The 12,988-nt window shown below is 41.7% G+C and overlaps 1 protein-coding gene across 1 annotated transcript in view; it reads left to right on the top strand.

The window, feature by feature from the left end:
- The first annotated feature begins 19 nt into the window (after nucleotides 1-19).
- MOB1B (MOB kinase activator 1B) overlaps nucleotides 20-12,988 on the top strand; it is a 57,276-nt gene continuing 44,307 nt past the window's right edge. The window contains exon 1 of the mRNA XM_043906532.1: nucleotides 20-312. Coding sequence (XP_043762467.1) covers nucleotides 299-312 — 14 coding nt within the window. The 5' untranslated portion in view covers nucleotides 20-298. The remainder of the gene's footprint in view (nucleotides 313-12,988) is intronic.

Below are 12,988 nucleotides of genomic sequence, written 5' to 3'. Positions count from 1 at the left end.
TGGGGACCAGGAGGTGGGGGAGCTGCGCGGCGGCCCTTCTCCGGGGAGCAGGCGAGCGGCCCTTTCCCCGCCTTCTTTTCCTTCCCCTCCCATTGAGTGATTCAAGCCGTGCGCTTCCCACTTCCGCCCCCTCTGCGAGCCATTGGAACTACCGAAGCCAAACAAGTTGCGGCCGCCGAGCAGCTGGCGCTCCCCGCCTCCTCCTCATCCTCTCCTCCTCCTCTTTGCTCTCCAGGCCTGGCCGCCGCCGTCCCGAGGCCCCGCGACCGCCGAGCCCGCAGCCCAAGCCGCGGCCGACATGAGCTTCTTGTTGTGAGTAGCCAGGCCCCGCGCGCGCCGGCTTTGTTCAGGCGACCTGGGCCGCGGCCCCCGCCCGCCCGCCTGGCCCTGCGCCGGGCAGGTCTCCGGGAACCTGTCCCGAGCGCTCGCGCTGCCTGACCGCTGCCGCCTCCCGGGCCGGCTTCGAGCACGCGGGGAATCTCCAGCCCCCAAGGAAGCTCTTTATCCCCGGACCCCGAGTCCCGACAACCCCGATCAATGCCTGCGGCCGCGTTTCTCCACCACCCCGTCCTCTCCTCTAGCTCTTCTCCTGCGTTTGTTTGCACGCTCTACAGGGATACCTCCCACTCTTCCGCGTGACCAGTCCCCGAGACGTGCAGGGTCGCCTGTTTCCATCTCCCCTGTCCGTTGCTTTTTCCTGTATCCCAAGCACAGAAGATAGAGCTTTAACCTGTCCCCCTAGGATCCTTTTCACTCCCCTCGTAGGTTTTAGGAGTGGGTAAGTTGCGGCGACAGGTCTCGTGGCTGTAACACACTTAACGCGGCTGCTGGCGGGTCGGGATCCCCTGGTGACAGCCTGGGGTCTTGGGGATGGAGCGCCTGGCTTTCTCGAGGTGCCCCTCCTCTCCGCGTGCTCCCCTGAAGAGCACGGGCTTTTATCTTTCCAGACAACCACCATATAGGGTCTGGTCGTGTGCCCTGGGTTGATTAGGTCCCCTGGGGAGTTGTTTTGCAAATCATTTGTAAATGCCAACTCCGCGTCACATTTAGTGCTGGTCATTATTTCCCTTACTTATCGTTTATTGCAGACGAGTTGAGGCGGATGGGCAGAAAGATGGGGTGGCTGGATGGGAGTATGGTGGCCGCAGACAAGCCTCAGGTCCTCTGAAAACAAGACCTTACGCCTTGGGGGACTTCTCTTTTGAAGGCTTGGTTGTGATTCACCTCTGTTTAATCTGTGGTTAGAAAGCTAGTAAAAATTCGGAGATTGAAACCCGCCCCATGTGCTCCTTTACTGTTGTGGAGAAAATTAGCATTTAAAGGTTTATTTTTTTGTCCCAATTTTCTTTTCCTGCCTCCCATGATTTTTCATTATCACACTGGCACCTGAATCCTGCGAATTTAAGTCACCCTTATTTTCACAAGCTTATATCTAGAATATTAATCCTTTTTAGGATGTTTAAGCAAAACTGAGATATCACAGAGGCTAACAGGCAGGTTAGACTTGCTAGTATTTCTGATATGCACAGGGTAGTGAGGGGCCTGGCTTGTGTCAACCTGCCTTAACACGTTTGAGCTTGTGAAACGTCTTTCTTAGGCTCATCCTGGAAGTTGATTCTGAGTTTGTGAGCGAGGTAGTACTAGATAAGAGGACTGAGTGACTTCATAAAAATCTTTCCTATTTTAGTTTCAGTCAACATGTCCAAACATCTCAGCTTGAAACTTTTCATCTTAAGTATTTTTTTTTACATTGCTGATGTTTGATTTCTTCAAGAATTTAAAAGCCATCTTTGAGATAGCAGTGTAGATGATGTCCTTGACTGCTTCTGATGGGCCTTTGTGTCTGAGAACTCATAGCTAACATTGGCTGAAGCAGGGAAGAACCATATTTGGCTGAAACCAGGAGATAGAGGAAGTTTTGGTGGTATTTTCTGAGTATAAATACAGTAGTATCTTCCTCTTCTGTGGCTCAGTATTTGATAATTACAGAAATGCTGTGGACAAGTTCATTTTCCTGAAGCATATTAGCTACATAAATCATAAAAAAGAATCTTGCCATAGCTAATGTATATAGTACATGGGCTTTTCACGGGGCACAGTGGTGAAGAATCCGCCTGCCAAGCAGAAAACATGGGTTTGATCCCTCTATCTAGAAGATCCCCTGGAGAAGGAAATGGCCATCCACTCCAGTATTCTTGCCTGGGAAATCCCATGGACATAGGAGCCTGACGGGCTATAGTCCATGTGGTCACATAGAGTCTGACACAAATTAGCTTCTAAACAACAAGAATTTGGAACACAGTTTTTCAGTCAAGTCACATGTAGCAGTTAATTAATTCTCAAAGTATTTTGTCCACGTGCTTGACTGTCCAAAAAAGTTAATCTAAAATTTTTGGTTTTGATTTTCATCCACTAGTAGTTTTAAAATATGAAGTAGAGAAATATTGATAATTATCAGAAGTGAAAGAACAAAGTTTTGGTTATTATCTATTCATTATTTGGTATAGTTTCCTGGATTTTATTTCTGTTCCAGCAGATAAGCAGAGAAAGTAAAGTAAAAGCTGCACTTCAGGAGTTAAATACAAATATTTTCCCCAGTTCTTGGAAGCTTGCTTGTAAAGCTGCCATAAGTGGATGAAGGTGAGGAAATAGGGCAATGTGAGATAAGCATATGAAGGTGATGGTTTGTAACTTTTGCAGGCTATAAGACAGAAGGAAAGAATTATCGATTTAAAAAACTCATTCATATGCAGGCACTGGTATAGGCACTGGGAATCATTTCTGAACAAAACATGAAAATTCCTGCTTTAGTGGAGCTTATTTTCTGGTAAATGACCATAAACACTGATCATCAGTACCTTTTATAGTATGGTAGGAGGTTGTAAGTGCCATGGGCCAAAGTCCCTGATAAAGATGTTTTAGATAGGAAGTGAAGTAATTTTAGGTAATCCTCAGGGGAGGTGTTTAGACACTCTGCAGCAGTGATACCTTTGTGTAGCTTTTATACAAATGGCTCAGAGTAAATTTGTACTTCATATATGAATCTGACTGGGACAAAGCTTTGGTTGTGCTCCATATTGGCCTGTGTGTGTCTTCAAATTTAGCTAAACTCCCAGATGGTGCATACAAAAACTTTACAGGAACCTAATTTAACTTTGTAGACTCAAATCTTTAAACACATCCTTAGCACCTGCTGTGTGCTAGGCATTGTGCAAGATGTGAGACTCCAGAAATGGTAGACAGTGTATAAATAGTCATCTGTAAGAGATGCTATGCAAGCCCAGGGATCCAGAGAAAACAGAGCATTTTGTTCTGTCCTTTCATGGAAGAAATGATGAATGGAAGGTATAACAGGAGTTCTCTAAAAGGGGAAATGGGAGATTTCAGTCAGAGGAAGCATCAGGGAGGCATGAAATTGCCCGTGAATTCTCCATTTTGTTCAGGTTTGTTCAAGAGGCTGTAGAATTTGGGACCTGGATGGGATCTTTCAGTAACACAGCCTACTCCCCTCATCTTGCTCAAGTGGCAAAATCCCAACTTCGGGTTACTTGTCTAATTATTGGCCTGGGTAGAATCAACACAGTTTTCTTGATTTAGGGCTTTTCCTCTCCTGACATTTTATGAGTATAAAATTCAGGGAGATGTAGGATCAGAGTGAGTTCTTAACAGTATCATTCAACAAGTATTAATATATAGTGTGTTCTCTTTGTTTCTAGCATTTTTAGACTACAGGTCTCTTCTGACATATAATTCCACTGAAACATTTGACTAGGAAAAATGAAGTGAAAGTCACTCAGTTGTGTCTGACTCTTTGTGACCCCTTGGACTGTAACCCACCAGACTCCTCTGTCCATGGAGTTCTCCAAGCAAGAATACTAGAGTGGGTTGCCATTTCCTTCTCCAGGGGATCTTTCAGACCCAGGGATTGAACTCGGGTCTCCTGCATAGAGGGCAGTTTCTTTACAGATTGAGCCACCAGGAAAGCCCCCCAAGGTGTAATTTCCTAATGTAAGACTACTCAGTTGGAACAGAGTTCAAATAAATATAGTTAACTTTAAAATGGAAATTCATAGGAAGGGTGGTTTAGGAATGTGAATGAAGAAGCCAAACCTGTTTCTGTATAGGAAGAAACAAAAAGGTTGAGCAAGGAAGGAAGAAAGGAAAGAAATATTTATTAAGCATTATGGTGGACAACTGCCATTTGTGTTTTCAAAAGAAGATCAGTTTAGGAAAGGGGACCCAGGTTTTCAGCTGTGTTAGTATCTGTCTCTCCATCTGTCTCTTCTGCTTCTCTCTTCTCTCCTTTCTTTCAAAGACCCCTCCACCCCACCTATCCCAGCGTCTTTGTTTTCATTCAGATGATTTAACTGATTTTAGTACCTGAACATCCTTACCTATAAAAGAAATTCAGAGTAAAATAACCTAAGTGCTATGTACCAGGCACTACGTGCTTTAAATAAGTAGTTTAATAACAAATAGGAACCCCATTTTTACAGATGAAGAAACTGACAGAGAGGTTAAATAATTTGCTCAAAATTATGTGGCCAGTCCGTGGGGTAGCTGGAATTTGAATCCTGGCAGTTTCAATCCAGAGAACCTGCCTCATACTACCTTGTCTATAATTGATAAAATTATATAAAAAGGTGGTATTCAGATGGGCCTTATTTTTCAGAGAAGTTTTCCATTACCAGGTATTAATATCTCATACTGTTAGGACTGTTTTCTGAGGTTCATCAAGAATGTAATGGTGGAAGAGACAATAGAAACCTTTAAATTTAAATAATACTTTAACATTATTTTTGACTTTTAGTGTAGAAATAATACACATTTTGGTGAAATCACAAAATACTGATAAGAAAAGGAAGAAAATCAAAATCTCTTATAATTGCACCTTCAGAGATAGCTATTGTATTTTGTGATATCACTTCCTAATCTTTTCCGTCATGTTTTGCTGGTATATATTTAAAAATATACAAATGGATCTCTACTGTGCATAGATCAAGTTTTTCACTTGTGAATTTTTTACGTCAGTATGTTACTGCAGCATCACTTTGAGTGTCGGTTGACCAAGTGTTACATAACAGTTTTTTTGTTTGTCAACCCAATTAAATATGGTATGCTTGTTTTGCAGAGGGAATTGAAGTCAGTCTGGTCATGTTTTCAGAACTATAGTTTTGGGAATTGTGACTACTTGGCTGGCCTTGGTTTACTTTTACCATCTGATACAGAGTTGGCATTTGTTTTACATTACTGAGTGCAAAATAATTACTGTTTGATTGCTTTTACCATTAATGATTTTTTTTTCTTGATGTGGTTGAAGAGTTCTTGTACCTTTAGAGTTTTGGATATATGAAAACACATGTAATAATTCTCTTTAGTTGTATATTTGATTAGGAGGTATTGAAGCAGGGCTTTCCTGATGGCTCTATGCATAAGGAGTCTGCCTGCAATTCAGGAGACACAAGAGACTCTGGTTTGATCCCCTGGTTGGGAAGATCCCCTGGAGGAGGAAATGGCAAACCCCTGCAGAATTCTTGCCTGAAAAATCCCATGGACAGAGGAGCCTGACAGACTTTAATCCAAAGGGTCATAATTAATATTTTTTAGGAGCTATTTTGAGACTATATACCTTATCCCCTTCCTCATTTCCATTTTCACTTACAAGTTCTGATATCTGTTGAAATTTCTTTTCTGTATTATTATTATGATGCTTGACAATGTTCTCATTCTATCACTGCTTTTATGTTTATTTTTTGACATTTTTACTGTTAGGGAGCCTTTATCCTTTCCATTAATTAGCTTATTTTTTAATATCAGCATGGGCTCATGGGTGTCTATTTTATCTAATGAGTTAATTTTGACCATAGCTTATTTTGGTGCTCAGGCTATCTCAGTTTTGGCTAGTGGGAGTCCTCTTCAGGCTGTCTTCTGGGTCCCTTTGATTCGTTCCTGTCTTTCTCTGAGCACTCCATTCCTTTTGGCACCATCAGACATTCCAGGTTTATCTTATACTTTCCATGCCTCAACCCTGGGACTGACCATTTCCCTGAGGCCCTTGGTTCTAGCCAGCAGTGGGTAGTATTTGGGAACCAGAGTTTAGGTGATAGGTGTCCTCATTACTGCAGATGTTTTGCTGCTCCCGGCCCTCTCACTGGACAATGCTAGAAAAACCCATACCCACACGAATTTAAATCCAAATACTTTTTCGATGTCTGTTCATCTGCATTGAATGAGTTCACACTAACACTTGCAGTTCTGAGCATGAGGTTCCTCAGAGTCTCATCCCTTTATACGTTTTTCACTTCCTCCTCTGTCGGTGAGAAGCGTGGCTCTTACACTCAGCATACTCAGTTGTTCAGACCTCTCTGTCTGAAGCGATTCTCCTAACTCTGCCTGACACCTCTCTTGTGGCTTGGCCTCCAGCTGTCATCCAGCCTCCATTACTCGTCTCCTGAGCATGTGTGCACCCCCACTTCGGCCATAATAAGGGTGAAAGCAGTCTGATACTCCGTTGTGTATGGTATGAGTGTGATAGTAATCTATTTCCCCATGGATCCTGTGTTTAAGACTGATACCTCAGACATGTTGGGAGGATAGTTTATCCTGAATGTAAAAGTTCTAGCTCAATAAATTGTAGTTCCATGTAGCAGTGATATCTAGTTTGTTGTCAGCATCTTAACAGTGTGATGGTTGCTTGTAGCTGTTCTTGTTTTTTATAAACATAGTCATCATTTCTGATTACTAAATCAGAGCCAATTTCTATAGGTTTATTATCATATGTATTAGTGCTACTTTGATTTTCTGAAATTAGAACTTAAAAGCAGGAGTTTGAAGGTAAATAAACATATTTGGGTAATAGTCTAAGAACCTCTTAGCCAGATGGCCTTATTACTATTATTTGCAGTGGAAAGACTGGGTCTTATTTTATTGCTACTATTGTTTTTATCTTTTTGCCTAAGTTCTCCTGTTGTTCTCAAACTGAAATTTGATGAGAATAGTTTAGTAGTTGTAGTATTGGGTATTAATTTTTGTGTGTTTCTTTGTAGGGATAGTTAATGGGTTTAACTTAAATACTTTCTTATTATTCAGTATAAACATAGAATAAAGTAGAAGTAGGAGGCGTCAAACTCTTTTATGACAACTTTTCTGGAGTCTCGACGCCCAGATCATGTTCCAGACAGATGGGCAGCAGTATGACCCCCTCTTTAGAGAATCTGTCTGCTGGTGGCCTGTAGCATTAGATTTAACTACTGAAGTAGCTCTTTGTTTAAAAACTCCCCATTGGTTATAGGTTTTACTCACATATGCCTGGCTCCATTCTCCCTAGCCCTTCCTCAAACCCTGCCAAATGTTCCGCTGGTTCCCTTAGTTTCAACTCTTAGAAATTGCACTTTTGAGCCAGTGAACAACAAACCGATTTGTCAAAACTGAAGTCTCTCAACTGGAGCACAGCATTGTTTGGGGTACTGATGCTGTGTCTGCACCCGATTTGTAAGGACTCCCAAAGGAGTCTTTATCTGTCAGGCTGCTCAACCTTTAAATCAATCCTTTCTTAACCTTTTCAAGCTTTTAATTTGAGAAATGGCAATTTATCAAGAACTGAAATTTAAAAAAAAGAATTTTTGTTTCAGATTATAGTGAGAGCCAAACTATACCAAAAAATACAATTCTAAGTGGCTAGACATTGGGAAAGTGTTCCTCAGTTGAACTGTACTAATTTTAGCTTTTGCTCAAGTGGGAGCATGTTTATGAGGTGTTGGAACTGTATTGTCAAATGATAACTAGGTTCTAGAGATACCTTTACCTTTTTTTGTCATTCAGTATTTAAAAGAAAGTATCACTGTCATTTAGCACCATTGGGACAAAAGGTTACTCTTGACCCTCTGGTGACAGAAAGCTGGGATCTCCTCCTGGGCTGAGGGGATCAATATCTATATATAACTCTTGAGAAGTCTACTTTAGACAAAGTGTGGATCTTTGGATCACTTAGTGATTTTAAAAAGCACCTTCAAGTTTGAGAAGTTTTAGACAATAGGAAGTGGAGTTTGTCTGTATATTAAGTTAAATGATTCAAAATAAAGAAGAAAATTCTTTGGTGTTCAGCATAACACTACCTCTGTCCTTGAGAGACTCTGCGAGGCCCTGACAAAGATTCTTTACTTGACCACACTTTGGTCAGGTCTTGAACCTTCTCCTAGGCCTATCTGCGCACTTCCTTGTAAAAAATCTAGCTTTAGTAAGAACCCTGCTGGTCAGTTTCACTAGAATCCCCTACCACCCTCAGGATCTGATCTGCTTCCTCATCCACCACCATCCCTCAGGTGATGTCTGATCATGTTGGCCTGTGTTCAACAAGAAGCCTGTTCAGTTCAGCTCAGTCGTGTCCAACTCTTTGCGACCCCACAGACTGTTAAGAATCCTGTAAGGTCAGTGTAACCAGGACCGCCCCCCGACCCAGCCCCGCTCCCCTGATACATTGTCTTGGTAGTTTTTTTGTTCACCCCTGCACCCTGCTCCTTGGTTATAAATTCCCGCTCGCCTTACCAATGCTGTATTTGGAGTTGAACTCAGTCTGTCTGTCCTACTGTAAAATCCCACTGCAGTGGCCCCTATACCTACCTGATTGTTCCTGAGTAAAATCTGCCTTACCATTTTTAACAAATGTCAGTGAATATTTTGTTTTTTCTTTAACAGTCCTCAAGGTTAAATTCTCTGGTTGTCTTCACACACTTATAATTATTTATAATTATTATTTAAGGTCTTTTCCTCTTTCCTAGACTGTAAGTTTCATAAGGTTTGTTCACTGTTTTATTTCCCAGCATGTTAGTACATGCTTGGCATGTACTTGCTTGGTAAGTGTGTCCTCAGTATATAAATATTTTTGATTAACTGAAGGTTGTCATAGAACAGTGGCTTGTGAGTGAGGAGACCTGGGTTTTAAGAGTCTTTGATGTCACTGGCCATGTGACCTTGGGCACATCACTTAATTTCTTCTGTTTTCTTTGTTTACTGGGGCGAGGGAAATGCCTGTGCCATTGGGTAAGTGTGAGAATTAAAGGAGAGAATGTATATGGCGATTTTCAACAACCAGAGAGTCCTATACAAACAGTGCTGTCCTTGCTCATGAAATCCCCAAGCCAATATGTAAACTCTTTTTGAATCAAATTTTTTTTAGCTATCTTAGCATGGTATTGCTGAATATTACAATAAATATTTGTTGGCATCTCCTGTGTAAAAGCAGAGTGTTATTAGCTGCTAGTGGCAGGAGAAGAAAGGTAGGGGTTCAGAAATAAATAAAATGTGGTCTCTGTTCTCAGGAATCTTAAAATTGGAGACTGGCATGTTAACATGGATGTGCTCTTCATTAATTTTTTATTTTTAATTCGTTGGTTTGAAATCCATTGGTTAATGAAGGTTAAAGATTATTGAGATTATTATTAATGTCCCATTGAGTGTACAAACATCCTTGTGTGAAATAGAGAAGCATTTATAAAAGTTGGGACTTCGTAGCGGTCCAGTGGTTAAGACTCAGCACTTCCAGTGAACGGAGTGAGGGTTCCGTCCCTGGCTGGGGAACTAAGATCCTGCATGCTGCATGGTGGCTAAATTTTTTTTTTTTTCAGATGGGTCTGGTATGTATGTGCTGCAGAAGTTTTGCGGATATGTGCTTCTGTATTTTTAAGCAGAGGCCGTTCCTATGAGAATGGGTTTGAGGGACCATTTTGCTTAGTTTAGGCACTGCTGCTTCTATTGCTCCATTCTAGCATCACTTTTTTTGTTTTTGTTTTGGCTGTTCTGCAAGGGTTGAGCCCAGGCCGTGGCAGGGAAAGTGAGCCTAACCACTGGACCTCCAGGGAATTCCGTGGCATGGTGGGGAGGATGGGGGTGTGTGTGTCTGTGTGTTCTTTTCTGTTTTTTTGGCTTTGCAACGTGTAGGATCTTAGTTCCCCACCAGGGATTGAAACCACACCTCGCCGCATTTCAAGCACGTTATCTTAACCACTGGACTACCAGGGAAGTCCCACATTGTGTTTTTTTAGTGGAAAGGAGGTGGCTGGAATCCTTTGACCCAGTTTTTTTCTGCAGTTCACTTGGGCATCTCAAGTAGAGATTGGAATGGGCTGGAAGGGGTTGGCAAAGTCCCAAGGCATAGAGGGCCCTCATGATAATGGTGTTTGTTTACCACTCCAGTCTCCTCTGCTCCTTCCTGCCTTGTCTACCCCTCCACCCCCTGCCCACTCAATTCCCTCCCCATCTCCCCACCCCACAGCCCATTTACCCCTTTATCCCCGCTTCTTTCAACAGACATTTCTCCCAAGCAAGCCTACCTTTGTAAAATGTCATTCCTGTTGTTCTGGCTGGACTGCCCTTCTCCATCCCACCCCCGTTTCTTTAGTTCAGGCATGCGTGCATGCTCAGGCATGTCCAACTCTTTGTGACTCCACGGACTGTACTTACTAGGCAGAAATACTGGAGTGGGCTGCTATTTCCTTCTTCAGGGGATCTTACCCACCCAGGGATCGAGCTGTGTCTCCTGTCTGCTGCATTGGCAGGCTGATTCTTTCTGGAGCCAACTCGTTTTCTCTGACTTATGCTTCCTTCCCAATTTGTTAGATATCATGTCAGTGTCCTCCTCCACAGTCCTTATTATAGCTCGTATCAAAAAGATGTTATACTTGTTAGTTTTCAGGCCTTTCTTCCTCATCAGAGTATGTGACCTCTTTGAGGATGCAGCAGTTTCAAAAGTCATTTTAAAATCTCTTATCATTTAGCTGTACCTGTTACATATTTGATACTTGGTCACGTTTTTTTATATATGTTATCAGTTACATGTGGAATCTAAAATATGATACAAGTAAACTTATGTACAAAACAGACTCACAGACTTAGAAAACAAACTTACTCTTACCAAAAGGGATGGGACAGGGGAGGTGGAAGGAAAGATAAATTAGAAGTAAAAAAATTTTTCAAGTGTTTTCATGGTGGTAGGTGGAGGTATGAGTGATTTCTCCTTTATTCTGCCCTAATTTTCCCCTTCCAGAGACTTTTGGAGAAATGGAAATAGGTGACTATTATATACAGAAAAATCTGAAACACTCATTTATTGAGTCTTTATTTTACAATTTTATATAGAGACGTGGTTGTCTTATCCTTTCACAGACTTAGGTATGCCAGGCACGTTCTCTGCCTGCCACTCTAAAGTGTGTTCCAATAGCAGTGAATGCGAGCGCTCGAATCCCGGCATCCCCCCCACCATCACACCACTGAGAACCCTAATCATGAGAGCTTCTTGGCCTTCATATATGTGTACATCCAGTGTTCATGTATGGGTGTGAGTTGGGCCATAAAGAAGGCTGAGCGCAGAAGAATTGATACTTTCGAATTGCGGTGCTGGGGAAGACTCTTGAGAGTCCTTTGGACAGCAGGGCCATCCAACCAGTCCATCCTAAGGGAAATCAACCCTGGACATTCATTGGAAGGACTGATGCTGAAGCTGAAGCTCCAGTACTTTGGCCACCTGATATGAAGAACCGACTTATTGGAAAAGACCCTGATGCTGGGAAAGGTTGAGGGCAGGAGGAGAAGAGGACAACGGAGGATGAGGTGGTTGGATGGCATCACCGACTCAATGGACATAAGTTTGAGCAAGCTCTGGGAATTGGTGATGGACAGGGAAGCCTGGCGTGCTGCAGTCCATGGAGTCGCAAAGAGTTGGACACAACTGAGCAACTGAACTGAACTGAACTGAATAATTAGTGATGTTGGGTATCTTTTCATGTGCTCAGTCAGCCATCTGTATGTATTCTTTGGGGAACTGTCTTTAGGTCTTTGCCCATTTTTGACTGGGTTGTTTTTTTTTTGTTATTGATTTGCTTGTCTTCTTTATTTCTAATGGCATACTTAGGCTGCTTGCTTTTATTGTCATCACCCTTTTTACTCTTCATCTTAAAAGGTGAAAGTAACATCTTTTATGTTGAAATTTAGAATGCAGTTTTTTTTTAATAAGTGAAATTTAAAAATTAATAGTCATGTGAAAAGTAACTGTAGAATGTAATTATTCCCATATGTCTCAGTGGTAAAGAACCCGCCTGCCAATTTAGGAGATGCAGGTTCAATACCTGGGTCAAGAAGATCCTCTGGAGGAGAAAACGGCAACCCATTCTAGTATGCTTGCCAGGAAAATCCCATAGACCAAGGAGCCTGGAGGGTTACAGTCCTGGGGCGGTAAGGAGTCGTACATGCCTGAGCACGTTGCACACAGGAAAATACTACTTTTCTCCAAGATAAGCACGAATTATCCATAGAGGTGGATTTTATTACAGAATGAGATATTTAACTCCAATTGAATTTCCTGTTTCTTAGTTATCTTTATGATATTTTAATGCAGATAAGCAGCTGATAATTTAATGCAAGTAATCAACATGTTCAGGAAACAGGTGGCATATTGTAAAAATGACCTATAGATTCTGGAGGTAGATGTAAAACTGCTCTTCACTTATTACTCTCAACGCGTTTATTACCTTTCTTATGAAATCTGATAGAGAGCTCTGCCAGGTTTTTTCTTTCTGGATTATTTCAAAGTGAGAGTCTTTTCCCCAAACTATGAAGAAGTAGTTGTGTCTAATTGCTAGTGACTCTGAGGAATATTCCTTTCTGATATGCTTATTGTTTTTGAGCACTTACTAGTCAAACTGTGGTAAGCACAGTAAGTTATATGTTACGAAAATTCAGAAAACCATCATTTTATCAATAAATACTTTGAATAATTTTATGTGTGAGAAACCATGTTGGTTTTAATTAATTTGTTCTTTTTTTTCATGGCAGTTCTGATATTCACATTTCACTTAGTTCATAAACTGGGGAGAAGGAGAAGGAATCTTGCATTTAGTTTTACGTATTTTTTCTCTTCTTTGATGGTTTTCACTCATTTGTGTTACTCTCTCTCAGTTTTGGGCTTCCCTGGTGGCTCAGTGGTGAAGAATCTGAC

Source organism: Cervus elaphus, chromosome 6, assembly GCF_910594005.1.
Source record: "Cervus elaphus chromosome 6, mCerEla1.1, whole genome shotgun sequence".
NCBI classification, from domain to species: Eukaryota; Metazoa; Chordata; class Mammalia; order Artiodactyla; family Cervidae; genus Cervus; species Cervus elaphus.
The sequence above is the reverse complement of the archived record's forward strand: the minus strand, read 5'-3'. Positions and strand labels throughout refer to the sequence as shown.